Consider the following 26,436-nt stretch of genomic DNA (forward strand, 5'->3'; position numbering starts at 1 on the left):
TCCGAGTGTGGGGCAGCCGGAGCAGCCGAAGTCTGTGGGGCACGGCAGCAGGGTGGAGGGAGATGGTGGAGGGACTGAAGGCCGTGGGTGGTCCCATGAGTTCTGTGTGAGGCTGGGCTGTGCACGTTCAGAGCACCACGCCAGGTTTGCCAGACAGTGGCTGCTACAGGGCTGAACAGAACGGATACAGGAGAGCAACAGTGATCTCAGGGTCCGCGGGGCCAGAGGGCAAAGGCTGTGTGACACCCAATACCCACTGAGACGCCTGGCTTCAAAAATGAGGGTTCCGTCTTTGGGTAGGGACCCCTCTAGACTTGCTGTGACAGAGCGGGAAACCAGGCCCTCCAAGTGTAGAAGTTGGTCCCACCTCATTAGAGAAGCCTGAGAATGAACCTGGGTGACCTGGGTCACAGACCCAAACATACAATGCAAAACTACAGACCTGCCCTACCAGAGCCCAGAACTGAACCTACACAAGTTCAAGGTGAAAGCCAGTAACTGGACTGCCTGGAAGAATAAAAGTGAACACTCCTCAAGGCAAAATAATGGAATTTAGAGCTTCTATTATGTATTATTTGCAATGTCCAACACACAAATAAAAAATTATTATACAAGCAAAAAAGCAGAGATACATGACCCATTGGTCAAAAGGAAAAAAAAAAAAAGCAGTTAATAGAAATTGATCCAGAACGTCACAGATGTTGAAAGTATCAAAGACTTTAAAGCACCTATTTATATGTTTAATAAAAAAAGACAAATGCATTAATTACTAAAAAATTATCTTAATGAGTGAACAGAGAGGAACTATTAATAAAAAAATGAAAATTACCAACAAAGAACCTGCCCAGAATGGCCAACACAGTATTAAAGGAGGAAACAAGGCCGGAAGACTGGTGCCACCTGACTCTACGACTTCCTATGAGATGGCCGTGACTGGGCAATGTGGCCCTAATGAAAGGGTAGCAAGTAGGTCGACGTAATAGACTAGAGAGCTCAGAAGTAGACCCGTGTGACACAGTTGGCTTGATCTTGGACAAAGGAGCAAAGGAAGTACAATGGAGCAACAACAATCTTTTCAACAATTGGTGCTGCGACAGCTAGACATCCACATGCAAAATAAATGAATTACACACAGACCTTATGCCTTTTACAAAAATTAACTAAAAATGGATCACAGACCCAAATATGAAATGCAAAACTATAAAACTCCTAGAAGACAACACAGGACAAAATCTAGATGCCCTGGGGTCGGGCAGTACCGTCTCAAATACAACACCAAAGGCTCACTCCATGAAAGAAAGAATTGGTAAGCTGGATTTCCTTAAAATTAACATGTTCTGCTCTGCGAAAGGCACTGTCAAGAGAATGAAAAGACACACCACAGACTGAGGAAAATATTTGCAAAAGACACATCTGATTGTCGTCCAGAACATACAAACAACTCTTAAAACCCAGCAACAAGAAAACAAACAAGCTAATTAAAATATGGGTCAAAGACCTCAACAGACACCTCACCAAAGATCTGCAGAGGGCACATAAGTCTAAGAAATGACGCTCCCGGCCTGAGGCCTCGCCGTATGGTCGTGGCGGTGTGGTTGCGGCAGAGGCGGGCGGGGGGCGCATGTCTGCCCCTGCTCAGCCTCGTCCTGTGCGGCTCCTACAAGTCCATGTGGCCCAGGCCAGAGGGGACCCCCTCCGCCCCCAGCCTGGGGAAGAGGCAGCAGCCGCCACTCTGCAGGGGCTTCAGCCACACCACGCGGGTCTCTCACAGCGCGTCTCGGACCCAGGAGACTGAGGTCGGACAGGCCCGCGCCCCTCCTGGGAGGGTGCCATGCACTGAGAAGCAGCGCCGTCTGGTGTATTTCCTACCCAGGTTTATTTTGCAGAATTTGCTTCATGGAAGTTTCAGAAAGCACATGCCCCAGGCCACTGGTTCTCTGGCTTTCCTGAGCAGGGCTTTGGAGGGGAGCAGAGCAAAGGTGGCCCTGCATGTTTATGAAGCCCTCCTCCCACCTGAGGAGCTAGAGGGGAGGCGGGGGCACACTCAGAGCTTCGCAGCACCAGCCTCTGGGGCCCCCTCCGACTGGACATGTATTTCAGACGAGTCTGTCACTGCTCCGAATATTCTACCTCCCGGGCAGGGTCAGGCCAGAATGAAAAAGTGACTCTACGCTCACCAGGTTTGTTTAAAGAAGTCTCTACTGTCCGCACCCTGGAAGGTGAGGGTTCAGGGCTGGGAACGGCACATGGAGTTGACGTAGAAAATGTGCACAGGGATGACAGGAAGCCTTATTTACAGAGTAGAAAACCCAGCCATGTTTTCAAATGATTATACATTATTTTATCAGTACATTTGAAAGAGTTTATAAAACCCCCTGTAATATATTTTTCCTTAGATTCTAGAGTTACTGGTGTGACAGCTAACGCAATAACGATTTGTTTCAAATGTCACAGCTTAAGCTGTATGAAGCTGATTTTATACATTTTTCTTGTTGGCTGCACTGTAGCTCATGAAATCAAACACACCCATTGCATTTGTCCCCAGGGGACAAGGGACTGAACACACCACTGGTTTATTTTTCTATTAAAATAAATTGCTGACAGGCACTTTTGAATGGCCCCAGGTGGGACTCACCCAGGACTTCCTGGGCTGCCGAGCGCAGTTCATCGGCGCCAGGGCTGGATGGGGGCGCCTGTATTCAAGAGAGCATGGCATCACCCGGCCAGCGTGGCCCCGTTCGTTGGAGCAGCGTCCCGTACACTGAAAGGCTGTGGGTTTGGTTCCAGGTCAGGGCACAGATCGAGGTTTTGGGTTTGATCCTCGGTTAGGGCACATGTGGGAGGCAACCAATCGATGTTTCTCTCTCTACCCCCAACCCCTGTCCTCCACCTAAAAGCAATAAAAATAATGTCCCCAGGTAAGGATAAAAAAACCCAAACAACTATTGGATCTTAATGCAATCCTGCGTGAGAACATAACTTTACTCTATGTGAAAAAATAAGGAAACTTATTACTAGAAACCACAAACACTAAGCATCATTACTTTTTTAAGACTGTATTTTTATAAGAAAACACTCAAATGTGTGCAGCTATTACATTGAAAAGTTTTTGTATACAAAATACCTTAATTATTAATAAGCCAATGTGTGTGAACTAATATCAATTTTAAAAAAATTAAAACCAATCATGCTTCTGGCATGATAAAGGTATGGAATTAAATCCAGAATTTCCATCCATGTAGAATGTTATTGTTCAAACTTATTCCACACCATCTTTAAAATTCGAGGATACTTTTAACATCTCTGGCATTATTTTGCCAGAATTATCAGGTCATGTATGTATAAAAGAAAAAGGGGAATATTTATTTGTATGAATCCTTAGCGGGAAATGTTCATATAGAGCTGGCTAATTTATATTCGCTTTATATCGTATGTAGATTTCTAATATTTTCAGTTCTGTATCATTTAAGCTTCCTTTATTTGAATAAATTCACTAAATATCCCTAAAAAAAGAAAAAAAGCTTCCCTCATTTGTCATCAGGGACATGCAAATTAAAACCACAGGATACCACTACACACCCACCAGAAAGCCTAAAATCCAGAACACAGACACCTCCAAATGCTGGGGAGGATGCAGAGCAACAGGAACTTCCGCTCATGGCTGGCGGCAGTGGACAACAGTACAGCCACTTTGAAAGACAGTTTGGTGGCTTCTTACAGAACTAAACATGCTCTCACCATACAATGTAGCAACTGCACTCTTTCCTATTTCCCCCAAAGGAGAAGGAATTTATGTCCACTCAAAAACCAGACATGGATATTTATAGCGGATTTATTTACAACTGCCAAAACTTGAAAGCTACTAAGGTACCTTTCAGTAGGTGAACGAATAAACTGCAGTACATGCAGACAGTCACATATTACTCAGCACTACAAAGAAATGAGCTATCAAGCCATGAAAAGACATGGAAGAAACCTAAGCGCATATTACTAAGTGAAGGAGGCCAATCTGAAAAGGCCACATACTGTGTAATTCCAACTACATGGCGTTCTGGAAAAGGCAAAACTATGGAGACAGTAAAAAGATCAGTGGTCACCAGGAATTAGTGGGGAGGGAGAGAGGGAGGAGTAGGCGGAGCACAGGTGATTTGGGGGGCAATGGAAATACATGCACGGTGTGATGCCGTAATGGGGGAGACACGTGTACACGCACAGGATGTGCGCCTCCAACAGTGAACAGAATGTGAAGTATAAACTCCGGGTGACACTGTGTCAGCGTAGACCCATCAGAGGTTGTGACAAGTTTTCTGTTGGAGATGTTGATAATGGGGGCTGTGGCGTAGGGGTGTTTGAGATTTTGATGTGAACCTAAAATTGCTCTAAAAAAAAAAAGCCACACACACAACACACACACACGAACCATAAGAGAAAATGTACCACTAAAAGCTCAAAACTGAAATGAAAAATTTGTAGTGTAAGCTCAACAGCAGATTGGAAATGTCTTTTTTTTTTTTTTTAATCAGTAAACTAGAAGACACATTAATAGCTATGACCTGACCTGAAGAAGAAAGAGGAAAAGATTGAAGAAAACCGAGCAGAGCCTTGGGGACCTATGGGGCGGCATCAAACTGTCTGACTCACAGAAGTCCCGCGGAGCCAAACTGCTGACAACAACGGGTGAAGAGAAAACCTGGGAAACGGCCACGGGATGAGGCAACAGCGTGTGGGAAGTAAGTCACGATGAGTTCTCTTGAGAAACAATGGGGGCCAGGAGACAATGGAACAACGGCTTTAAAGTGCAAGGAGAAAACCAAAACTATCATCCCTAAATTCTGCGGGCAGAAGTCTTTAAAAAGGAGGGTGAGATAAAGACATTTTTCTGAGAAACAAAAGCGAGAAAACTTTTTGCCAGTGGAACTACACTACAAGAAATGCTAAGGATATTCTCCCCTCTAGAGGGAAATAAAGCCAGATAGAAGCTCACATCTACAGGAAGAGCACCAGAAATGGGAAGAGTGGAGTGAGAATAAAATGCTACGGTTTTTCTATCTGGTAAGTTTTAAGAAATAACAACGGATGCTTTAATGTAAAACTGGTAAGAGTGTAAGGTCGAGTTTACGGCGAGTGTGAAAGTGAACCCTGTAACAGCAGAGCAGAGAGGGTGGGAGGGTGGGCGATGAAACCAGGCTGGTGCGGGGCTGTGGCATGTGACAGGCTATGTGACGACCCGGAGGACACCTGGGTAAGTTAAGGATACACACTGTTAGCCTATGAGCAAACAGTCGGAAAAAAACTATGACAAGAGCCACAGAGTGTAGGCGCCAGGAGAGGAAGTGAAATGGAGTACGAACACACAAATATGCGCTAGTGCACAGGGAGGCCGGGAAGGGGTCAGAGAAGGTCAAAGCAGAAGTGACAAGTGGGAAACAAGCGCCACGAAGGTAGGCTTGACGCCAGCCACATCACTAATTATATTAAGTGCAAACAGACTAAATGCTCCAATTAAAAGGCAGAGATTGTCAGAAAGGATCAAAAAGCAAGACTACAAAAGACGCTTTTAAATATAAAGAGATCCAGACAGGTCAAAAGTGAAAGAGAGCTGTATCACGCAAAGAGGAAACATAAGAGAGCGCGTGCCGCAGTTCCAGTATCAGACAAAGCCGACTTCAGGACAAAGGATGTCACAAGAGAGACAGAGGACGTTTCATAAAATGACCATTCGGCAGGATGCGGTAACCATATTGAATGCTTACAATCCTAATGACAGAGCTTTCAAATCCATGAAGTAAAACTGACGGAACTTGAGGGGAGAAAACAGGAACATTCACAACCACACTCAGAGACTGTAAGACCTCACTCAGTAACGGGTAGAAAGCCAGACAAAAAGATGGGTAAGGATGCTGGAGACCTGAACAACACTACCGAGCACCTCGACCTAAGTCGGGCTGACAGAACACTCCGCCCAACAACTGCAGAACACATGCGCTTTCACCAAGACACACCATGTGCTGGGCCGAAACACAACCCTCAATAAATATCTGCATACTGACATTGTACAGGGTACCTTCACTGACAGCAGAATTAAACTAGATTAAAGATATCCACAAATTCAACAAATATTTGGAAATTAAATAATATACTTCTAAGGAACCACTGGATCAAAGAAGAAATCACAAGGGAAAATAGAAAGAATTTTCAACCGAATAAAAATGAAGACACAATAAATCAAAATTTGTGGGACGGACCCACAAAGGCTGGTGACTAGACTGGCGGCCGACTCTTCACAGCCCTGGGAGGGGCGGCAGGGACCTAGAGAAGCAGCTGGGACTGTGCGCACCGTCAGTGTCCCCGCTACAGGATTCCTGAGGACAGCCATCCCTGCCTCTGGAGAGGACACCCTGAGACGCAAACGCGCTGGCAACATTCACAGCACAAAAGAGCAATGAGGAGACACACCTCTGTGTGAAACCAGCTCAGTGAGAGAGACAGCTACACCTGAAGGGAGGTGGAAGGCTAAAGGATTTAAAAAAAAAAAAAAAAAAAGCTATTTAAGGATGCAGTCAGCAGAGGAAGCCTGGCCTGAGCCATGTTCATAGTTGGCGAAACTCGCTTTTAGGCAAAAATGCTTCCTAGAGATAATAAGAGGGACTAAAGAATAGGTTCCATTCCCCAGGAAGATTAGCATTCTGAACTTGTATGTTTGTTAGCCAGCTTCAAAATGCAGAAAGCAGCAAAAATGCAGAGGGCACAGGAAAACCGAGCAAGATGTGTGGCAGCTGGAGGGTCCACCTGGCCCTTCGCAGGGCCCCCGGGTCACGGGCACATCGGATGCCGTGCCTGACCCAGCGTGCACAGGTACAGCCGTGCGTCTCGCAGAGAGAAGCACTTCCTCTTCAAGCACATGTGGAATACTTATGAAAACTGGACTGGCCTCCACATTTCAAAGAGCTGATATCATTCAGACCTTCTCCTCCGACCACAATGGAATTAAGTTAGAAATTGAAAAATAAAAAATAACTGGGGGGAAAAAATCAAACATTTGGAAACATAAAAACACTCTAATCAGCTCAGCAGTCAGCGAACAAATAAAAATCAGGTCCGCCCAGAGTGAGGGGTGATGAAGACGGCGACATCGTACAATGTGGGACGCAGACTTCAGCTGCGGTGAGGAAGGAAGGCCGGGAGCGGATGCGTCATGCTCCCCACTCCAGTCGGCAGAGCCCAGGGCGCACGGGAGGGAGGCGGCGGGGGTGGGGGGGGTGCAGAAGTGCTGAAACAGGAAAAGGAAGGTCAACCGAGACACGACTGTTCAGGGACACGAAGGGACAGTCCTGCAAATACAGCAGAAATTTAAACCATCGTTACAACTTTTGAAAAGTCAATATGAAAATACTTTGAGGGTTTTAATGCCTATTGACAAATTCCTAGAAAAATGAAACTTATGAAACAAAATTGGAAAACCTAAATTAGTCCGAGAAGAAAATCAGACCTTCCCTGCCCCGTGGGGATAGGCAAGGACTGACTCACAGCCACTCGAGACACTCAAGACCTGTCAATGTGTCCAGAGACCAGCAGAGGAGGGAATGCCAGCCCCCTGATTCTGGGGCTCCTGACACCCCGATACCAAGAGCAGTGTGAGGCAACAGAAGACGGGGTACAGCTCCGTCTACTGACAGACACGACCCTGAACAAGCCCTTCGGAGACATTTTAGTAGGTTATTTTAGCGCTCTACAATTGTTTTAATGTTGCAAAAAATCAAACAATGCAATTCACTAAATTAACAGATTTGAGAAGAAGAGCCATGAGTCTCAGACCAACACCATCTCACAATCCAGATTCTTTCCCCAGGAGGAGTGGAAGAGAACCCAACCCGACGGTGAGAACCTGCGACCCGCACAGCCCACGCCGCAGCCCTCTCCGCCCACCCGGAGCGTGTCCGTGTCCCGGGTGCTCGCGGAGGCCCCTGCTTCCCCTCAGCCGGTTCCGCACTCCCGGCTCCACACGCAGGCTGCCAGGATGGGCACTCGCTGGATGGAGCGGGGCCACGGGGGCAGACGCCCTGCGCACAGATGAGAAGGCAGTTCCTCACGTGTGCCCGCGCGTGTGCAGGCGTGCATCGGCCTAGTCCCTCCCAAGCCACGTGGCCAGAGCAATGGCAGTTGGAACCGGCGCGAGAGGCTGGCTGCCCTTCTCTCTCCTGTGAACTTTGCCCCCGAGCCAGCCTGAGTTCTCAAACCTCCCCGGCAGCCACGCACCTGGGAGGGGCTGAGGCACCTAATGCTGCCTGCGGGTCAGCTAAGAGGCTCCCCCCACCCGCCCCCCTAGCAGCTCCTCCGGGAACGCGGCCCTGTGGAGGCAGAGGCCTACGTGCAGGCCCGGTTCTCCGGCAGGCGAAGAAAAGAGGCGCTGGAGGTTTCACAGAGACCTAAACTGGGAGAGCCCGGTCCCCGTGCTGGGGCTTGTGTTCCTAAGGAAGAGGAAGTCCCGTCAAGGTGTTCACGGTGAACGTGGCCAGAGCCCCATCCCGCCATGTTCCTGAGATGCAGACAACAGGCTGGGCTGTGCCCACACTTCTCTTTTCTCTCATTCAAAATCAGGAGAAATGTGCTCAGTCAGGGTCCTGGGGCTCCCTCCAACCTGCCCTGCATGTCCTGCTGCTGACACTTTAGAGGGAAGTCCCCAGAAAGGCTGTGGAGAGAGAGGGCAGTGGCCACGCAGCGGGGACACCTGGCCGGCCTCAGGCACAGTGGGGCGGGGTGGGGGGGTTAGCGTGTGGTTAGTCTGCTTCCCAGTCCAGGCTGGCTGGGGTGGGGGGGGGGGCTCATTATTATTTAAAGGCCTAAAAATATTGCTGGCCGTAAATCAGTGCTGCTTCAAGGCTGTGGGCCCTGCCCCAAGTGTGGGAGGAAGGAGCAGGTCTGTGCACCACCTGTGTCTCATGACAGCTGAGGCCCAAGCTCCTGGTGGCGCTTTGGAAAGCCACCTCCGGAAGGCAGGTGAGCCGTCCGGTGTCACAGCATGCCCTCAAGGCCACAAGTCCTGACCCAGGTGACTGAGGGCTCCTGGCCACCACCTCAGACCCCGGCCAAACCTGTCTTGGACCAGGCCCCTCCGGAAAGGATCCCTGGCCACCAGTGGCTCTCACAGCGCATGACCTCAGGTGCCAGGAATGCGCGCGCAGCGCGGCCGCCATCTGGTTCCCATTACCCACGCTCTGCTGCGGGAAACCTCATCTGCGTCTCCGCGCCCAGCGCCCGCCTGGGAGAGATTGATTTGGGCTCATTAGAGACTTCGGCAGCAGGCCGAAAGGTGAGGCACATCTGTGCCCACGCAGCTCGCAGGCTGGTGGGCAGCCACATCGCAGCGCCCACAGCAGTGCTGGGCACAGCGCACAGCAGGCCTGGGGGCAAGGATGCCTGTGGACGCCAAGGGCCTGGAGCCCCCCAGATGCTTCCTCCGCAGAGGCTGGCACCGCACAGCCCAAGAGTCTACAGGGCCTCTGAGCTGAACCCACTCTCAACGCCGTGCCCTGCCATCTCCGCTGAGGTGGCTGTGCTCAGCGGGCGGAGCACCCTCCTGCTAGGAGGCGCACTGCGGAGCGAGGCCCCGCCCGGCCGCCAGCACACCAACCACGCCCACTGCTCCCCTTCTGCTACAATGTTCCAATGCACTAAGAATGCCCTCTGCTTTAACTTTTCAATTTATCCGTATAGTAAAAGTTCATCTCCGGAACACCCCCCATAAATTTGTCTTATGTTCCAGCAGCTGTTTTCTGAACAAGCCAGGAGAGACCAGGCTGATCTGGGCCGGGACGACACGAGGGCCCACTCCTGGGGACCCGGGATGTGAGAGCCGCGGCATGGGCTGGGGTGCTCAGAGGAGATGCCTGGGTCCTCGGCCCTTTGCCAAGTCAGGCTGATGCAGTGCAAGGCACAGGGGGGTGGAGCGCTCGACTCCACAGTGAGGGGGTCTCTGGGGGCCCAAGGGGCGGACGGCAGGGTGTGAGGAGCACCCCGTGCCCTAGGAGGGGAGGCCCAGCCCCCGGTGAGGCTGCCTCAACGGCTGAGCATCCAGCACGTGAAGACCCAGCACCAGAGCGGCTCTGCCCCAGCTCCCGGAGATGACCACTGCCACCAGGACTTTCACCGCCACTCCCGGCAGGCCCACGGGCCCCCTTCTCCAGGAGGAAGCACGGGAAGCTCAGCCCCCACCGCTGGCCCCGCCCCACAGGCAGGCCTGTCTGACCACTCCTGCCTTCGGGGCCTCCGTGGGCTCCCTGGGATGACAGAAGGAAGGAGGGATGGCTGGGAAGTTGGGACGGGTGAGGCCAAAGAAGTGTGAATTTGTGCCCTGTCCCCAAACTTGGCATGTGACTCCCTCCTTCCCCTGCCTTGCTGGGCTCTGACCCAGCTGCTCCTCATGACTCACAGGGCTCGAGACAGACCCTCAGCTCCCGCGAGCGGAGTCGCGGGGCAGCCTCACGCCTGAGCAGGGTGCGCAGCCCCACCCGCTGCTGCCCGCCGCCTATTCTGGTTCTGACCCTGGGTCCCCAACAGGACTGTTCTTTATGGGATGCCCGTGGCCCCTCCAGCTCTAGCATGGATGGCCGCCTCCCAGTCTCACTCTATGTGACTTCAGCCTCTGTCCTTGGACCTTTACGTCACTGCTCTCGGGCACACCGTCCTGACCCTGACTGTCCTCGCTCTGCTCCTCTTGGGATGGCCTGGTGACAATGCTGCACCCCTGGGCTGCAGCCAGAGCGTGGTGATACCTGCGGGGCACCACACTGCATCCCGATGCTCCTCTGGGGCCCACCCGGCCCCCACCCCAGCCATGTGCCAGGGGTGCCCCCCGGGCCTCTCCCCTGGCTGCGGGGCTCTGGTCTGGGCCAGTGTGCGGCAGGCTGGGCAGGCTGCTGGCAAGGCTCCCGCACCGGGAGAAGAGCCCCAAGAGGCATCTTCTTCGGACTCCTTCTGTAGGGGGAAGCCTGGACCACACAGCCCTGCAGAGGCGGCGGCCCCCAGGGCCCGTCCTCCAGGGTCCCATTGATGAGAGCCCAGGCGAGGCCAGGGGCCAGGCTGCTGCCACTTCTCCTGGCACCACCTGGAGCCCTGCTCCCTGCCAGACCTGGGTTCACAGAGCTGCCTTTCCAAGGAGCCTCTGCTTGCTGGCTGTGGTCAAGTCTCAGCCTTCCAATGCTCCCTGACTAATGGGGACTCCTCGCCCACCCTTAGAAGCCAGTGTGCACCCAGGTGACCCTCTGGGGGCTGGGAGGCACAGCACACACCCAGCTGCATCTCATCCCTCATGGCCTGCAGCCCCCTGGGACCCACACCAGAGCGAGGCCTGGATAGGAGGCTCCCTCTCCCCAAGCTCAATCCCCCCGTTCCAAACAGGGCCAAGCAAGCAGGCTGGGCCAGCTTGTTCTGTGCCCCGGACACAGGCTCCGACGCGGCCCCCAGGTGCTCTGCGGACACCGCTGGATGGAAAAGTCCATTGGGATGCTACGAGGTTTACCGGGACACCATGGGAAAGTTTTCAGCAATGCCCCGCTCCACCCTGAGGCCTCGCCTCCCTTCCCACTGCCCGTGAGGAACAGCCTCCCTGGGGCCGGCTTACCGACCACCACCCGGGCGTGACTCCGTGGATTTCTCCACATTGGGCTATTTTTGTTTTTTGATTAATCAGTTCCTTACTGACCGAATTCCTCTGAGTTTTTGCAAATGGGCTTGCGTACTTACTCCCGGACTCTACATGCCTTTTCTCTAGATGGACAAGACGTGACTGCTATTAACCCAAGGTCTGAGAGAAACCCAAACCATGTGAACGGTTCACACACGCCCACGCCCCCTTCTTCCTGCGCTGGCCCTGCAGACAGGCCCGCCTGCACCCCGCCTCCGAGTGATTAATTAGCCAGCGACCTGCAGCAACTCCTCTTCATGCCTAAATATTGTTTCGGCCCATCAGACTGTTAGTGCAGAGCAGGATAAATGACACCCCGGGTCTGGCGCGCTGACCTGCAGGGCCTGCTGCTCGTCCAGCCTCCAGACAGCCAGCGCCTTCTCTGCGGAGCCTGAGACGCCCCTGGCCTTCTGGGAGTCAAAGTCAAGGCCCATGACGGGCTCTGTGTGGCAGGCGACGCGGCTGCACACCTTCCGCTCGGAGACATCCCACAGGGCCACCGATCCATCCTCATAGCCAGCCAGCAGGAGCGGGCGGGAGCCGGAGCCAGCCTGCGGGGAACAGCACAAATCAGAGCCTGCAGGGTCCCGGGCGTTTTGGGGGATGAGGCTGTCCCCCCGCTGTCTCTCCGGCAGGTGGCCCAGCTGGGGAGCTGTTTCCATGTCCTTCACCCAGCAGTACCAGTTCGGAGGCTCTGCACGCCCTCTTGATGGCGGGCACCTTTGGTACAGAACCTGCGCAGACTGGTGTCGGGGCACCCCGAGGACCGGGACCGGAGGGCACGAGCTCTAGGGCAGCTTAGCACGCCCCAGCCTAACACTGCCCGGCCCCTGCTCGCCGGCCCAGGGCCCACCAGAACCACAGGCTGCTGCTGGGGCCCTGCTGTAAGCCTGAGACCCTTGACCACCCCTCGGTGGGGCCAGTCACCTGTCTACAACCACCAACCAGAGAAAATTGTGAGCTCTTTGTCAATGAAAAATGAACTTTCTGTGCTTTGTCAACGTCGCTGCGGAAGCCCCCACCCCCGCCCCGATCCCTGGGCCGGGGGAGCCGCCGCGGCGCTGAGCTATTGTGATAAATGAGGGCACAGGTCAGAGGGCCTGCACCCTGGGCAGATGCCTCGTTTATCTAGCCTCTGTATCAACTCCAGAAGAGCACTGCAGGATTCCGAGCCACCCGGGCACCGGAGTGGCGACACCATGCTTGGTGCCCAGTCCTCCGAGCCTACCAACAGGAAATGCCTCCAGGACAGGTGCCCCGGCTGCTTCCGGGACAAAGAGCACACCGGCTGCTGCCTTTTGCCCTTCACTTTTCGCGGCGTTCCCTGCTGAGCGGCCGGGGTTGGCCTCACTTGAGTGTGAGAGATCACTGAGCACATCCCCTCCAGGTGAGCTCTGACCAGGCCTGGCCCTCAGCCTCTCGGTGGTCACCCGTGGGAATGGGGGCCGGGGCCTGGTCAGCGAGACTGCCTCCTGGGTCACGTGCAATTCGAGGATGGGCCACTGCTGACAAGCAAGGCCGGCACCGAACTCAGCGCCTGGGTCTCCCTGGGAGCAGGCTGACAGCAGCCCAGAGGCCCTGCTCGCCCACCGGCTAGAGGTCCTGTTAATGTGCCATGTGGGCGCTTGTGCCCACCAGAGGGGCTCCGGGCCCAGAGGCTGCACATCCCGCGCAGAGCGCCTCTCCACAGCGTTCCTGGGCGCTCTGACAGACCCTCCCTCAGCCACACATGCGGCCTGGTTGAACCAGAGGCACTAGGGTGTGTGAGCAACATGAGTGGACACCACCTCCTCAACCCAGGAAGCAGAGCGTCCTCTGTGCATCAGAGGGGAAACTGAGGCTGTGGGTGTGGTGCATGTCACGGGGGCCCAGTCAGTGATGGGAGCCGGGGGGAACCTGACGCAGCCTGGCTCGTCGACCTGGAGGACACGGCTGTGCCGGGGACGGGGGCACAGCCACAGCGAACCCTCCCAGGCCAGAGCTGGGTCAGTGGACACCTCTTGTGTGTCTCTAAAAATGCTTTTAGAGTCATTTTTTTCTGTGGTAATATGTGTTCGCACAAATAAAAACATAAAGGAGGAGTCTAAGGAAGCGGTGCCCCTCCTGGGGTCCTGCGAGCTGCCTGCTGCACGCCCCCCTTGGGCCTGGCTGCGTGAGCAGTCACGAGGCTGGCCCTGAGATCGCGATCCCCAAGGGGTGCACAGAGCCCCCCAGCTGCTGTGCACACAGCCCGGTGACTTCTGCCACAGAGGAGCAGAGGCTGGGAGGAGCTGAGCATGCAGGCTTCCTTGCACAAGAATCCCTGATGGTGCTGGTCTACTTTCCCTGTAGTTTTATAACCAGGGAGAACTTCATTTTGGCTCTTTTGGTATAAAGTCATTTATACCACTTGCTTCTGCAGTACAGAGTGCTTTAAGAAAAGGTCAGGCCCTTGGCCCAGGCAGCTGCCTATAGACAGTGGAGCCCCGCTAAAGAGGGCCTCCCCCATGGGTAACCAACCTGCACCCAAGGCAGGGGCAGGGCCGGGGAGAACGGCCCGGATGCGCGGTCTGAACCCCAACCAGGAATGCGCGCCAACACTGAGATGCCTGCCAGATCCCACCTTAGCGGCCGATGGTGACAACTCGTCTGGGGCCCACCTGGGTCTATCCCTTTGGGACAGCGCTCTGATGTGTCCCCATCCATGTTGCCTTGGCCCAGCCTGCCCCCCAGCTCCCCTGGGCACATCCTGCCCTCCTCCAGGGCTCCTGACATCGCTGGCACATTTTTTCCTGGTCAGTCTCTACAGCACAGGCCCACAGGTTGGGGCCTGTGGCCTCCGGGCTCTGAGCATCTCAGCTGGTCCAGGGGCTCCACGCTCCCGACCGACCTACCCGCAGGCTGAGGCGTTACAGGGCGGCAGGAGCTGGAGTGGCCTGCGGGGCTCACCCAGAGGTTGCCAGGGGGCCCAAATGCTGAGCTCTGGCCTCCTCTCCCCCTACACTGCAGACGCCTCCAGCTTCTTTCCTAGCACGCAGGGCCCCTGGGGTCCCGCACCCCCGTGACAGACTGCAAGTATGACAATGCTCCTGTGGCCGCAGCCCTCTGGTGGCCACACCCACTGCGCGCCAGGCTGACCGCCATGGGGTGAGGATCTTAAATTACAATGAGGATTTGCTCTGTGACCCATCCTGCATGCGGCTGGGCCAGCATGGGGGACCCCAGCAGGCAGGCCCGTCCCCTGGCTCGGCGAGGCCCCGGCTCCGAGGGCCGGTGCGAAGAGCCACATGAGGCCTGACTCTGATCCTGACATTTTGCATGATCATTGTCACCGTAAGGCGGGTTGGCCTCCCTGAGGAGCGAAACGGGAGCATATCTGGAAGCTTCAGGAAAAAACACCGCGTCAGGCCATTCTGCCACACTCAGGTTAAGAAGCTATAACCTGGATCTTCAGGTTTGGAGAGAAAAAAGGGACGTTTAAGATTAACATAGACTTTTGTGTTGGATCCATATCAATGAACAAAAACGCGATTTGTCCTTCTGTCAACTATATTAATTACCTTAACAAGTTTGTACATCCCATTTCTACACATTTTTCTGCAGGAATTTTTACATGACTATGCAATGACAGTGCTTCCCGGGAGTGGAGTCGAGCGGATGCAGTCCCCGACGTCCTGCCCCGGGGCCTGTGAGCGCCACACGAGCAGCAGCCTCCCCGCCGCGGGGTATTTCCCACCAAGCGTCTGCCACAAACCTGCTGGCGCCAGGAGCTTAGTCATCCAGGTGACCCTGGAGCCTCGCCTCCTCGCCCTCAGGGGCTTCTCAGGGGGACTGCAGCAGCAGCCACCGGAGATCCCCAACCCCAACCGGAAAGTTGTTGGCTCAGAAACCGCAGCAGGAAACCAACTGCTAGAAAGGCCAGGGAGTCTTTCTGGTCCTTATAGGCGCAAAAGGCTTGGGACACGGTCTCTGGGGCTGCCTGTCCCCATGAATCCTGTTGGTCACGCAAACACCTCCAAATGGCTTGAGCCCATCCGTCTCTCAGGAAGAGTTCAAACGAGCACTGAGGTACAAGGCAGGAATCACCTACGCCTGATTCTGGACTGGAACAGGGTGGCCCTCAGGAGCTGCTGGTCAACTGGACAGTGCTAAGAAAATGGCCTACCGGCAGCATTCCTGAGATGGACACTGGTCGGTGACCTGCTAACCACGGTGTCTGCAATGGCCAAGGCGCTGTCCGGGATTCTAAGTGAACACACCAGGCCCTTTGCTTTGTCATGCCAAACAGGAACGACCCAAAGAGCGGGCACGCACACTCTGGGTCAGTGTTGATCCTCGGGGGACTGGGGTTCCGCCTCCAGGGCAGCCAGGGCCCTGGTGGAGGTGGGCAGGCCCGGGAGGACCCCTCCCCAGGCCTCGGGAGCAGAAACCCAGCCCGCAGGGACTCAGCACTGTGACTGCCCCCCTCACCCCTGGCCCCCCAGCTTCTGTTACCAGCCCCAGGGGAAGCCTCCTGACCCTAGCTAATCAGAAGGAGCAGCTGAGAAAGAAGAAAACAGCTGTGGATCCAAGTGTGGCTGTGGGGAAAGGCATATTAGGCCCACTCCTGCCCCTCTGAGGCAAAAAAGTAACAAAAATGAATCTGTGCAGGCCTGCAGAGTTAGTTGGCCCTCCCCTCTCAGCCCGGTGCAGGGCCGCAGACCCGTGTGGGGGAAGGAGTGGAGAGGAGCAGAGTCCCTTCCTGGGAGAGGGCCGTCCCAGCTGCCCCAGCAGCCCCTCCTCACTGCTCTGGCCCAGGGTGGGGAGGGTGCACCCCCGCCACCCCGAGCCCAGCCTGCAGAGGGTAGCAGTGGCAAGACTTGCCCAGGGCAGTTTGTAGGAGCATCCTTCGAAGCAGCATGAGGGTAGCGGGGGCTGCCAGCGACACAGGCCGCTGTGGAATCGGAGTGCACACGCTCTCCCAAGGGGCTAATCGTCCTGTTGGTTCGAGGACAAACCAAATCCCGAATGGGGCATGATTCACAGCCTGGCGGGCGTGGCCGACAGGGCGTGGCTGACGTGCACTGGGCCTTACCTGCCACAGCTTCAGGCACATGGGCATGCCTGGCTTGGCATCTGCCTCTGGCTTCAGGGTGCACACTGACGTCTTGGATGGCATCTCCAGAATCTGAATCTGACAGTAAGAAAACAAGTTGATTTGGGCTGGCGCCAAGTTGAGTCTGTTCTATACAAACAAGAGAATTTTAAGGCGATTAGCCAAGACCGCTGCGAGTTTCTGTCTGCTCCTGGTAGGAACCCCGGAGCCCAGCCTCCTAATTAGGCCGCACAGGCTCATGGGCTCCAGTGCTACCAGCCTTGCGAAACAACGTGCGTGGTGTCATTCCCGAGTGACCGGCACATCCCTCTGAGAAGCACTCCCGCCCGGCTGCTGCCTCCGGCCTCTCCCAATTTTACCTCCTTTTTGAGCAGGAGGCCTGGCTCACAGAGCACTGCCTCAGCCCACCCACTCTCCCGACCCCTGCTTGTTCCCTGTTCCCGCTGTGGCTTTTACATGTGACCGACTCTGCACTCGCAGGCACATCAACTGGTACAAAGACTTGTACAGGAACCACTTGGAAACCACCACCCAGCCTAGGAAATAACCACGGCATATGCCATGGGGAGCTCTGTCTGGAGCCTGGCCGCATCCAGTGCTCCATGCCTCTACCCTGCGTGTCGTAGCTGTATTTCGTGTCACCTGAACTGGGCCGGCAGGTGTGCCTTGCCGCTCTGCACAACGAGCTCACATTCGGGCCTGTCCACCGTGTCAGGCCAGGCCTGGAAGAGGAGAGGGGATCCCATGAGACATAAGTCCACCGCTCCATGGGAGGGTGGGGTTCGGCCAGCCCTTAGCTCCCCATGCTGGGAGCAGCTCTACCCACATCAGAGCCACAGTGTGCAGCCACTGTGGGGCCACACGCCACCCCTCGCCAACACAGAGGCATCCTCTGGTTTGCAGACAGGGGTCTGAGTTCCAGAGGAGCCAAGGACGTTGAGGGCACAACTGGCTACGGTCTGACACCCAAAACACAGAGCCCGCGGCGAGGGGCGCTGCAGGTGAACTGATCTGTGCGAGTGTGGTCGAGCTGCTCCCACGGAGGCACACAGGAGAATGGGCCTGCGTCCCCGAGTTAAGGCCTGAGTCCGCATGCCAGTGCCGCCAAACGCGGACATGGCACCGGTCTGAGGGCAGCTGCGGCAGGTGGAACGCTGATGTTGTGGTCTGGGCCTCTCAGCTTCAGGGCCCTGCAACGCGCCCCAGGCCAGCCTCCATGCTTGGGCAGCACGTCCACAAGCTGGGCTGGGGGTGCGCTCTGGGCAGGGTTCTCACCAGAGGCTTGCAAAGCGTCCTAGCACCAGCACTGCCAGGAAGGTGAGGCCAGGGCCCCTGCCGGGTGTGCGTATGTGTACATACATATGTACACGTATACAAATACAAATTACTCACACACACACACATGCAAAGCAGCAGGCTGTGGCCAAGTAGCAGTGCCCCCCGTGGCTGCTTCACAGAGTCTGAGTGAGCCGGCCCATCGCTGTGCTGTGAGGGGTGGTCTGGAAAGACAGACCAAATGGCAGAGGCAGGACATTTGATTTTCTACTCTGTGCACTACTCTGTTTCTTAAATTGTTCAGATTTCTTAAAATGAAATGTGTTCCTTTTGTCACCACATCAGGAGGGCGGGCTGAGTTCAAGATGCTAAGTGGCTGGAGAGGAAAGGAGAAGCCACGGGAGAGGGATGCGGAGGAAGCAGATGTCGCTGGACAGTCTGCACAGGTCCGCCCCTTGGATGCCTGGCACACAGGTCCACAGGTCAGTGAGGGGTGGCTCATGCTGACCTCGGGCTCAGGAAAACCACTCTGGTGGCAGTGAGGAGGGACCCAAGAAGAAGGGGATGGGATGGGGGTGAGTCACCCAGCAAGTCTGCTCTGGTCGGGAGGAGAGGGGCCAAGGGGGACATGAGCGCAGCCCCGGTGGGGGAGGTAGGGCCGTGGAGGGAGTGATGGGGCGGGGAGCAAGGAGCCGTGGCCCAAGGACCAGGGCAAGCCCTGTGGCCCGTGCTCGGAGCCTCCCGCAGACTCTGCAGAGTTCCCGTCTGGCACTCAACGGCAACTTCTGTTACCAGAAGGGAAAATGTTCGGTTTGAGCAAGCGTGGCCACCCAGACGGCCAAGTGGGGCGGGGGCACATCCTCCCCTGGCATTGTCTGGGCACAGGCCAGCAATGCTTTTCCAGGGCCCAGTCTGGGCAGATTCCAGGTGGGAACATGGAAAATAACCATTTTCCCAGGATGTGCGAGGTCCCTGGACCGGCTGCTCCTGAAAAGCATGGACGCTGCCAGAGCTGGGAGCCAGGAGGTTGGCTAAAATCAGCTGCAAGCTGAAGGGGTGAGTGGTCCTCAGAACCAAGCCTGGGGGGCGAGGGAGGGGGCGAGGGCAGGAGGAGGCACGAGGCCAGCCAGAGGCCCGGGAGGCTGAGGTGGAAGCCGCGCCCAGCGCCCTGGCCTCGGCGGGAGAGCTGGCTCGCCCCGGACCAGCCCCGGACCAGCCCCGGCGTGTGTGGCCGGAGGGGGCCGGGCGGCCCGGCTTCTGCCCTCCTGGAGGAAGCGCACCTCTCTTTTCACATTAATAAAACTTAACAGGTTTTTGGCAAATTGGCAAGAAAAGTGTATGTAGCTCCTAATTGGTGATTTAAATGCAATCATGAACAAATAAATGCCTGTTCCTATCTCATTATTTATGAACTGAATCTGCTTTAAGACAAACGGCTCTTCCTGGGCAGGGGCCAAACCGCGCCGTGTGTACAAGCCCCAGGTCCCTGCCCAGCGCTGCCTGCCGAGCAGGCTCTCCGGGCCAGCGGGGGACGCGGAGAGAGCACGGGGGTGGGGGCAGGCAGGAGGCTCCCCTCTCCTGTCCGCCGTCCCGCGCCGCCCGCAGCAGGGCCCCACGCTCTCTGGGCCGTCCAGGCACCTCTCGTGGGGTTCTTCTCCCACATCCCTTCGGCTGCCCCGGGAGCTGGCGCCTCCAGCCACACCCCCTTCTCCACCAGACTTCCCGATATCTGCCCCCCATGCTGGCACTAGGGGTTCTGCCTCTTCTGTCTCCAGGCGATGGACACCATTGTGCAGTGTGGCCATTCCCCCCACCCACTAACCACTGCTGGCCGCTCTGGCGTGAGCGCCATCGGACAGTGACCTCGCGGCTCCGTCACACACACCTCACCTTCCAGGCCCATCCCCTGAGGCTCCCCTGCTCACCTGTGTCCCTCAGTACTGCAGTCGCCGCCCTTGTGGCCCAGACCCTAGTCTTGCCTGTGGCCTCTCACACCAGGGCCCCATTTTCTCCCCCAAAGACCACCCCCGCCCATCCCACCCCCCGTCCTGGCTCCCAGGCCTGCGTCAGCTTTACCCGGGCCTTGGTCTGCCTTCCTCCACGTCCTGCTGGGACGCGCCTGCACACGTCCCTGCTGCTGAGACCTCTGAGGGTCTGCCTGGGCGGCTCTCCCCCAGGCACTTTGTGACACTCGTCCCTCTGTACCAGGTTGGGGGCGTGGTCCTGCTACCGACACCAGTCACCCTCTGGACCTCCTTCCTGACTCTCGCCCACTGGGCCATCTCACAGGTGACTAAGCGAACGCCCATCCACAGGCCCCTGGAGCCGCAACCCAGCAGACAGACCCAGACCTGCCCCACAGCTCCCCGGGGTCCCGGGGAGAGCCCAGTGGTTCCCCCACCCAGGCGCTAAAAATGGGCGTGCCCGTGTAGGGGAAGCGGAGCGTCCAGGACCTCACCTCATCGTCGCCTTTCCCGGGCACAGCCAGCATCCAGTGCTGCGGGCTGCTGGCCAGGATGGAGCCCTTGCAGAAGCCCACGCTCTCCAGGCCCAGCGAGTCCACGACGGCGTTTCTGCCCTCCGCCAGGTCCCACAGGCACAGCCTCAGGTCCCGGCCCTGACTGTGGAACCAGAGAGGAGAGATGGACCATGAGCCTCCCTGGTGAGCGGGTGGCACATCTCACCTGGACAAACGTCAGCATGCTGTCGCCAGCCTGAGACCGCAGGAGGGCAGGGGACGCCTTCCAGAGAGGGGCGTGGCTTGCCCCAGATCATGGGGCAGGGGCACCTCAGCCGAGGACGGCCTCTCGGCCTTGGAGTTCACACGTGAGTCTGTGTCCGTGACGCCCAAGGCCTAGCACACTTGTGGGCGTCCCAGGGGTGTGCTGCAGACGGGGGCCTCCTGTGGTTTTCCTGCCACCCCCTATGTGGCCGAAGCAAGTGCCCTCCCCCTCTCCCTTTGTGAATTAACCCTGATCGCCTGGCAATCCCACTCTCGAGGATTCTCCCAAGTGAATTTAAAAACTGCACTCACACAGAAACCCCTCTACGAATGTTCACGGCAGGCTTGCTCCTAATTGCCCAAACTGGAAACAACTCTCCAACGAGAGACTGGATAACGAGCCGTGGTGAATCCACACCATGCAATTCCACCCGGCCACAGAGGGGCAACTGCGACACACGCAGCCACCTGGCCGAATCTCAGACGCATCTTGCCAAGTGAGGGAAGCCAGGGGCAAAAGGCCACATACCGCATGATTCCGGCGGTGTGGCCTTGTAGAAGAGGTCAGGACGGAGGACCACAGGGCACTGCCCACAGAGCTGTGCCACAAGGTCTCCGCAGGGTGTGGCCTGCTCTGCATGGCCCCGGGTGGCCCGAACATGGCTGTTAGCATCATCAAGCCCACAGATCGATGCCACAAAGAGCAAACTTTACTGGGTATATGTTAAAAAACCCAGCCAGGACGTCAGGATCCCAGGATGCAGAGCAGACTGCAACAAATGTAGGAATGGAAAATTCCTGAGGAATTTTGGAAAAGTGTGTTGACTTGATACCGCAAAGTTAAAGACAAAATAACTGTACAGAAGCACGGGAATCTAGTCGGTCCACCTGCTTCTCACGGGGCTGTGGGCTGGCGATGCTGAAACCGCTCTGCGTACACAGAGGGCTGAATGGAGTACGTAAGTGGTGGGAAGCAGTGGCCAGGTTTCTCCCATCTCTGAAAAGTGGACACAAAGACACCCAGGAGAGGTGAGATGGACCCACAGTTTTGGATTCAAATCAGAGATGCCGGGATAAATGCATGTTTATCCAAATCATACACAGACAGACACAGAGGCGCACACGGACGGCCCGGGGAGGACCGAGAGGCAACGACACCCGGCCGAGACGACTGTGCCCGGCGCCCTGGTCGGCTCTCTCACTCTTTCTCTAAAAACAGGAACCAGGTTTCAGGAGAAATGGCTGGAGTGTTGGGGGTTGGGGGTGGGTGGGTGGTGCCGTCATGAGTTCTGAGCATCTTGCAGCCAAAAAGAATGTTTTTAAAATAAAATGAAGGATGGGGGCACATCCAAAGGACCCAGGAGCCAAAGCTGGAACAATCTGAGCCATAAAGTAACAGTAGTGTGAGATTACAACTGAAGAATAAACTAAACAAGCTCTCCATGAGCCCAGACTCATGAGGCAACACATAAATAAATGAAGAGGAGATAAACCTACCTTACAGAATTCTAATGAAAGAAAAATTCTACCAAAAGTAGGAGTGTGGGAAACATAGAGGCCCCGCAGAGCACCCTGGCAGTAACTATGGGGGCGGACCCCACCAATGGGTGCTGAGGTTTGTGGGCAAACGTAAGGAGGAACCGGGTACGCACCTCGCCTCAGAGCGTCTCCCCAGGTACTTACTACTCGCTGTGGAGGCTTGGGTGTAACCACACAATCTTTGACCCACCTTAGTTCTTAAGTTCTGTCCCTTGAGGAAGGTCCTTGCTGGACATAGGGACTCATTTCTGAGCAGGCCAGTAAGCAGAGAGAAATGTCCCTGAACGCAGGACACCTGTAGACACACCCTGTCCAGGTGACCAAGGGTGACCCTCCCCAGGGATGACTCCTGTGGACATCACAGACCCCGAGACAGTGGGGTAAGAGCCTGCGCCCTCTGCAGGTTTCCTCCCGAAAGCCCAGAACCCATCTAACCCTGAGAAACCATGAGGCAAACCCAGCGTGTGGGCATTCCACAAAGCTGCTGGCCAGTCCCTCTTCCCCGGGGTTGTGGTTGGAAAAACAAGAAGAAGAGGAGCAGGTACAGACCACAGGGACCAAGGAGACATGACAAGGTGGGTCCTGGAGCAGAAAAGGATGTTTGTGGGGGACCAGAGAGCCTGCCCAGGCCCAGTGTCTCCTTGCCGGTGCTGCCACCAATTGTGGCAGACCTGCCCTGTCACGGGAGACGCTCGGGCCTCCAGGACTTGCCGTCGAGCAGATGACTGTGCTCCCCAGGCCGACCCACAGCAGCCCAGTTCCTTTCCGAGTCTCAACTCCATTTCGGAGAGCATCCCAAGCTGATGCTGAAATGCCTGAACATCCGGAGGACTACGCACGGCACGGCCCTCCTCGGGACTGGGCCGACACTCTGCTCTGGGGGACTACAAGGGAGACGGGTGTGGCAGTGTCCTCGGCACGGGATGGACCGGAGCCTAATGCAAGAGAGACACGCTCACAGCCAGAGGGCGTCTGACTCACGGACAAGATGGCAGCCATGCCCTCAGCAAAGGGCTGGCCTATTTTTAAGTTGCTTTTTATTTGGAATGTTTTGAACTCACAGAGCAGCTGTGAGAACAGTAGGAAGGCTTCCCACACTCCCTTCCCTTGTGCCCTAATTGCTAACGCGGCACACATTCTCTCCTGGCCTGACGCCTGTCACCCCGGATGATCCTCGCACAGCGACAGCCATTCCCAGAAGCTCCCTGGCCCCGGGGGGCGGTGAGGGGTGGGGGGCGCTTACTGCACTCGAACAAGTGCAGCCTGGAGCTCCCGAAGAGCCTGGCGTGCGCACACAGGACGTTCCACCTGTGGGTTCCGGGCCCACCCTGCAGACACGCGTGTGCCTGGCGCAGGAGGCCCAGCCGAGAGCCGTCTTCCGCCTGACCCGCAGCGGGCCCAAGCGGACAACGCAGATCTCCACTGACGACAGAATGGAGGCCACCTGGGTCTACACACCCATGGAACACGGAGAGAAAACGCCTGCACGGGCGCTGGGGCCACGTGCAGCACGGTGGGTCTCACAAAGACAGAGCAGAGTGGAAAAAGTCACATGCACAGGAAGCTATTCTGTACGGCTCCGCTTTTTTGAGTTAAGGAAAAAACACAGACAAAATGGGCCTCTGCCTGTTAGAGATGAACATTCAGGTGGTACAGACAGGTGAGGCACGAGGGGCTGCCTCCCAGGGGTGGGACAGACAGCAGGCTGGCGCAGCCCTGCTTCCTGCTGGGGGTGGTAACACAGCTCTCTGCTCTGTGATAACAGCAGCCTGCAAACTTGTCCTGTGCACTTTTCTGTGAGTATGTTACATCTCACAATAAAACAGGCAGGAGACATACCCACCCAGGTGGCTGTCGCGAGTACAGGTGCGTCCTCGAGGCTGTGGATGGGGCTGGGGCTGTCTGTGGAGCTGCCCCCGGGCTTCCTGAAGCCCTGTGTGCAGCCTGGCGGAGGCCGGGGCCCTCGCTCCCGCTTCCTGTCCTCCAGCCTCTCCTTGACATGAGAGCTCAGCGTCTTCCCTCAAGAGCCACTTTGGAGAGACCCAGCTTCCAAACACAGCTGGGCGCACAGCCTCTAGTGCAACGTAAACGCACCTGCGCATTCCAAGCACCTGCACAGTCTGCACTGTAGACTTCCTCACCCACAGGTCCCCTGCCTGGAGTAGGGCCACCACAGTGCCATCCCAACTGGGAGGAGGGGTGCCATCCACCCCCTCACAGGCTACACCAGGAGCCTGCCACCCTGCACCGCACTGGCCCAGGTTTCCGTGGAGTGCGTCCTCAGAGCAGGGCGTCAGGCACCCGTGCACTCACGGCCAGGGGTTCCAGGTGACGGTGCAAGGTGCCAGGGCCCCGGAAGATCAGGATGCCCAGAGGGGCCTACACCGCAGCTGACAATTCTGCGGGAACACTTATAAATAGCAGCTCCTGGTCCAAGTGGCTTAGTGGGGTATTCAGACATGACACCTATTGTATCATCAGGGAAAGACCAAAACTGCGAGGGCCCCGTGCACCACGTGTGACAGGAAAGTGCTCTGCAGACCAGTGGAGTCTCGGCAGGCCTCATCCTCTGGGCACTGGCCCCACGGAGCACAGACGGATGTCCAGGCTCCAAGTCAGGGCAGGAGAAGAGGCCAGACCTGGCACAGAGAGCGTTCAGGAGAACGGCACTTTGATTTGGTGGATTCCTGGGCTGGGGCGCAATCCTGCATGGGGGCAGAGGTCAGTATGACCCCAGGCAATGACCAGCTCTGGCCCCCTGCACACTCTCCTGGTCTGTGCCCTGCCCTGTCCCTCCCTCTCACCAGGGGAAGCAGGGAAGCCCCTCCCAACTTGCTCTCTCGCCCACCTGTCCCTTCCTGTCGCCTCCTGGCCCACCTCTGGCTGGAGTGCCCAGCCTGTCACCTCCCCAAGGCCCAGGCCGCAGTGCCAGAACAGAACCACCCTGCTGCCCAGCCCCCAGCCCCTTGCAGCCTCTTCTGGCCCTCACACGCGGGGCCTGACACAGCCTCAGCAAATGCTCCTACCATTTCCTGCTGACCCCTCGCTGGCCAGCCCTGAGGCCGCAGACGGGGGCACCTATGTGATGCTCCCTGTGCCACACCGGCATGTGCAGCTTCTCCCTGACCAGCCTGGTGAGCTTTCAGCTCAGGCTCTGTGCGCTGCCCTGGTGACTAACCTTTACCACCTTGAAGGAAGGAGGCTTCATGGCCAGGGGGGAAGGACACCTGGCAGAACGATGTTGCGACACCAGGCCCCAGGGTCTGCAGGAGGGAAGCTGAGGCTCCTCTAATGAGAGGCTCAAGTTCAGCCTCAGGACCGCAGCTCCCACCCCCGGGGAGCTGTGGCGGGCCAGGCAGGCTCTGCTCAGGCCACAGTGCCATCTCACGCGTTCATCAGCCCCTTCTCAGTGGGCGCCAGCCGGGACAGCACCCAGCACTCACCAGACACACGGTCTCAGGTTGGGCTGAGAGCAGAGGTCACACCTGTTCTGCTGCTGGGGGAAGGGCAGCCGAGTGGCCGCGGAGGCCACGAGGATCTCAACTGGAGAGCTCCCGGCCCCCACAAAGGCCACACCTGGCTCCTTCGGGACAGCACTCCTTTGGGACTGCCACTGAGACCCACCTGAGGAGCTGGGGCCCCTGGGGCAGTGTCTGCAGCCAGATCACACAATGACCCCCATGCCCATCCAGGGTAGCGACCGTCCTCCGCGTCTGCAGGCTCCAGATGTACACCAGCCCGCTCAGGGACCTGTTCGGACAAGCGTGGGCGCGGGGTCAAGAGGGGGCGCAGGAGGAGGGAGGGCAGGCCCAGCACACTCTGCAGGGCCGGAATGGAGGCCACGCCGCTGATGGGCCAGGTGTTCTAGCTGCTGAGCTGTTAGCTCAGGTGAGAGTGGACCAAGGGTAAAAGTGGCATGCGCTCCTCTTCCCAGGGGCCCGCAGGAGCCTCCGAGGGCCCCTCAGGCAGGGCCTGCCTCTCGGCAGAGGGAGGGAGGGCTGCCACTGACAGGGCCAGGGTGGAACCCATGACAGCATGGGCGTGTGCTCTGCGTCCCCAAGGGGGCGAGGCCCAATGGGACAGCCTATCAAGTGGGCTCCAAAAGTGTGCCCGGGCAACAAGCAGCCCAAGCTCCTCAGAAGG

The 26,436-nt window shown here is 56.7% G+C and overlaps 1 protein-coding gene across 3 annotated transcripts in view; it reads right to left on the minus strand.

The window, feature by feature from the left end:
- Positions 1-26,436, minus strand: part of GNB1L (G protein subunit beta 1 like) — a 58,011-nt gene that overhangs the window by 3,496 nt on the left and 28,079 nt on the right. For all 3 annotated transcript variants that reach the window (XM_054592698.1, XM_054592700.1, XM_054592701.1), the window contains 4 exons: positions 25,918-26,043; positions 20,491-20,653; positions 16,737-16,835; positions 12,019-12,234 (listed from right to left, as the gene is read on the minus strand). In XM_054592698.1, coding sequence (XP_054448673.1) covers positions 12,019-12,234; positions 16,737-16,835; positions 20,491-20,653; positions 25,918-26,043 — 604 coding nt within the window. The remainder of the gene's footprint in view (positions 1-12,018; positions 12,235-16,736; positions 16,836-20,490; positions 20,654-25,917; positions 26,044-26,436) is intronic.

The sequence above is a fragment of the Pteronotus mesoamericanus genome, unplaced genomic scaffold (assembly GCF_021234165.1).
Source record: "Pteronotus mesoamericanus isolate MK-2021 breed Mesoamerican mustached bat unplaced genomic scaffold, CSHL_Meso_final scaffold_371, whole genome shotgun sequence".
Lineage (NCBI taxonomy): Eukaryota > Metazoa > Chordata > Mammalia > Chiroptera > Mormoopidae > Pteronotus > Pteronotus mesoamericanus.